The sequence below is a fragment of the Fragaria vesca genome, linkage group LG3 (genome assembly GCF_000184155.1).
Source record: "Fragaria vesca subsp. vesca linkage group LG3, FraVesHawaii_1.0, whole genome shotgun sequence".
NCBI lineage: Eukaryota > Viridiplantae > Streptophyta > Magnoliopsida > Rosales > Rosaceae > Fragaria > Fragaria vesca.
Window position 1 is genome coordinate 11,730,592 of NC_020493.1, and position 4,186 is coordinate 11,734,777.

The 4,186-nt window shown below is 37.6% G+C and overlaps 1 protein-coding gene across 1 annotated transcript; it reads left to right on the top strand.

Moving 5' to 3' along the window:
• The first annotated feature begins 752 nt into the window (after nucleotides 1–752).
• On the top strand, nucleotides 753–1,689 carry LOC101307771 (probable glutathione S-transferase parC-like). Its single transcript, XM_004295658.1, has 2 exons — nucleotides 753–1,229; nucleotides 1,345–1,689. Exons 1-2 carry the CDS (start codon nucleotides 912–914, stop codon nucleotides 1,687–1,689), a joined length of 663 nt encoding a protein of 220 aa, XP_004295706.1. The 5' UTR covers nucleotides 753–911.
• The last annotated feature ends 2,497 nt before the right edge of the window (nucleotides 1,690–4,186 follow it).

A 4,186-nucleotide genomic window follows, 5' to 3' on the forward strand; every position in this document is an offset into this window, starting at 1 on the left:
TATATATATATATATATATAAAATTAATCAACTAATTCTATAATCATCTGGTCATATATTTAAAATTGTCCAAACAAATGCATGTACACATATATGATACTCAAACACAACTATACATATATTTTTTAAATCAAGTAGTTAACCAGATTTATAGCTCAACAAATAATACAAGGAATAAAACATCCATTAGGGCCGATTAAAGAATTAGTTGGCACCGTGTCTGCCCTTAATCCAAATTTAAATCCTACACTGGCCATAGAAACCCAATCCAGCCAAACTCTCACCGGCAGAAAAGGCCCAACAGAATGGGATTCACTCATAATTGTAAACCCCAGCAGGCCCAAAGCTCACATCTGCGATCCCAGGCCCAACTAGCTTTACACGTAGTAACCACTTCTGACTGAAAGACGAGCCGTCACGCTGCCATCCTTTTCGTCATCACTAGCAGCACGACCGCTGGCAAGAGTTCCGGCAACAAGACTGCCGCCAGACATCCCAGCTCCCAGATCGGCGACAACTTCACCGCCGCCGCCGTGTCCCTCCGAATTTATGCAAGAGTTCTTGAAGATGCTCTTGATAATGCAGTATAATTCTTACTAATTCAAGATGTAACCTTTGACTTGATTATCATAACCTGTATGCAATGACGAAAGCATTAATATTCGCTTAATTAACAAATGCGATTAATTTAGAGAGCATAATTCATGTAGTACTTGTCATTTTTTTCCAATGGAATCCTGATATACCGTTGGATTATATACCCTGAAGCTAGCCCCTTAGCCTCAGCACTCACTTGCATGATACTGTAATCCTTTCTTTCTTCTTCAATCTTCATTATTTTAGTTCAACAAGCAACAAAGCTGATTACGCTATAAGTTGGGATTAGCGGAAACTAGTTTGTGGTAGTTTCAATGGCGGAGGAGGTTGTTGTTCTGGGCTTGTGGTCGAGCATGATCGCTATGAGAACCAGAGTTGCTCTGGCCGAGAAAGGGGTGGAGTATGAGTACAGAGAGGAGGACTTGCGCAACAAAACCTCACTGCTTCTGGAGATGAACCCGATCCACAAGAAGATCCCGGTTCTTATCCACAACGGCAAACCGGTCTGTGAGTCAGCCAACATCGTCCAGTACATCGATGAGGCTTGGAAGGACAAAGGGCCTGCTTTGCTTCCCTCCGATCCTTACGAGAGAGCTCAGGCCAGGTTCTGGGTTGATTACATTGATAAAAACGTACGTGTAATATACTTCTTGCTGGTTTTTGATTTTTTTTTATCTTTATTCAAATCTTGAATTTCTATTTTTTCCCAGATCAAGTAATATGCTACTATAAAATGATGAACTGCAGCTATATGAAGCTGGGAAGAATATATGGTCCACAAAGGGAGAAGAACAAGAGGCAGCCAAGAAGATTTTTTTGGAAATCCTTAAGCTGCTGGAGGGAGAACTTGGGGACAAGACGTACTTTGGGGGAGAGAGCTTCGGGTTTGTAGACATCAATCTTGTCACATTTCACTGCTGGTTTTTTACCTATGAGACCATCGGAAACTTCAGCATAGAGGCAGTTTGCCCCACACTGATTGCATGGTGCAAAAGGTGTATGCAGAAGGAGAGAGTCTCCAGGATTCTTCCAGACCCAAGAAAGGTGTATGATAAGTGCCTTTTCTTACAGAAGTATTATGGTGTGCCCTAGACACTTAGTTATCGCCATATTGTTCAGTTTGTGCCCTAGACACCTAGTGTTATGGCCATATTTCACTGCTTCTGAAGAGAAAATGACTGCGTAATCATATGTTATGGCCATATTGTTCCGTTTGTTTCACTTTTATTTTCCTTCCGGTCTCCGGCTTGTAGCTCACATGGTTGACACTTTGGTGTGTCTTGTTATGAATCAATGTGTCTCCTAGCTTGTTGAACAGGTTATGTTATAAACTTATAATCACAATGGTATGATAATCAATCGAGAATAGAACTAACAATTTCTCTAAATTTAGATTCATTGACTAATTATTTAGTCACTCAATCCATGTACACCGTTCACAGTTAACAATCGAATGCACGATGTAGTTCATTGCCTTATTTGCGTTTTCTTTACTTTTTTGCATTTACTTTCAATTATCCATGAATTCTATTAGGATCGCAATGCCTTCATCAATCACTTCCATCGAATCTGGGTTGTTTCTCAACCTTTTCGAATCCAAGGAAGAGCAGAGAATCTGTTTTGGTCACCTTACGAATTGTCTAACTAGAAAACAGGGTTATCAAGTTATCAGAGACTGATCTCTTGTTTTACTTTGGTCTCTTTGAATTAGTGGAAGAGTTGTAGGCCTCTCCCCCTTTTGGTAGTTAGAATAAAGTGTCTTAACCTTTTAAATAGTTGGTTACTCCACCTCTTCGCATCATAACTCCCAAGTTTGACAGGGGTACGGTAAGGCGAGTCCTAACAATGAGGGCAAAAAGGTAGCTTGAATTTCTTTCTTTTCACCTAGACATTTGATGAAAAACTTTTTTTTTTTAAATTCTCGGCTTTACTTAGTTGTACATCAATTGAGGTCCGTAGATAACTGGTAAACCGTTACATGGAAGTTAGATAGGAGGTAGTTAGAAATCATTTGTGGTATAGGTTTAACTAAACGCATTTGTTATGAGGTTCATTGTCATTTTGTTAGCTTGTTTTCATTTAGACTAGTGGTTGTAAATAGACAATTTGATGTCACTACTGGAATTGCCTCTTAGCCGGCAAAAAAAAAGGAATCCGTCGCCTAGGGTTATGTTAATTTAGTTTATGTTAATAGACGATTTATGTTAATTTAGTTTGTATGAACAATTTTCTAGTTCATTTGGCACTTTTGTTTTCGTTAATAATTTTGTTTGTATGAACAATTCTCGATCTAGTTATCAATATGAATGTGTTTTCTAAATCATGATTTTACTGTATCTGTTTCTTATTATATCGTTATTTTAGCAATTTTTAGAAAACAGTGAATAAAATTATAACAATAACTAAAAAATAATTACAATTTCAATAAATAACAAAAAAATCTTAGGTGACGGAAAATAGTTCGTCAGCTAAGATCACCAACTAGCCGATGATTAAACATATACACCGTCGACTAAGAAATGTTAGGACTTCGTTCATTTAGAATCCAATCGACGAATATTCCGTCGACTAAGTAAGATACAACATTTGTCGGTTTGAATCCATGCAGACGACTAATTCGTTGGCTAAGAAAAATTTGACATTCGTCGGCTGACACTTATATCGATGAAAACTTTTCGTTAACAAAGGTTTGTATCGACGAATAGGCTTGTCGACAAGGTAGGAAACATTTCGTCAGCTATAACATTTCTTAGTCGACGACTTCACTTGGTTCTATCGGCTAGGTACCTACCTCACCACAATTAGCCGACAGAACTTAGCCGACGAATTGTTCGTCTGCTTTGTTTTTAGTCGACGAGTTTGTTCCGTCAGCTAAGGGGAAATTTCCAGTAGTGTGTATACGCCTTCTAGTCATAGATAAATATTGAAATTACCAATTTGACTCAACAAGTAAAAACTGTTAGGCCACTAAGAGCAACTTTAACAACGCTAGCCATATTTAAGTCAAATTTAGCTAAAAATAGCTAGAAAGTTATTTTGGCTTGCCAGTTTTAAATCAGATCTGCACCAATGCTCTCTATTATAGCTAGCCTTTGATATTTAATTTTGAATTTGAAATTGTAAATTGCATAACCCTAATTTTTCAACGGCTATTTGTCAAATCGATAGGTTCTATTTAGAGGAAGAAAGATATCTATGTTCATATCAGATATGACATCTTCCAAATTAAAGTGAAATTAGATAAAAATATCATGAATTAAATTCAGTTTACCCCCTTGTGGTTTGGGGGTGACTTCATGTTAGTCCCTACACTTTTATTTTCATCAGTTTACCCCTTGAACTCTTCAATTTCTGTTTGCCGTGCCCAAATTCTCATATTCCGTTTGAATTGACCTTTAATTATCAGCAGTTAAAGTCCGATTTGGACATATAAGGTCCGATTTGCCCAAATTCTAGATACTGGCCTCACAGTTAAGGTTAAAATTATCAGCAGTTAAAGTCCGATTTGTACAGAATATAGGACATTTGGTCACGCTTGAGGAAAATCAAAAGTTTGAGGGATAAACTGATGAAATTGAAAGTATAGGGA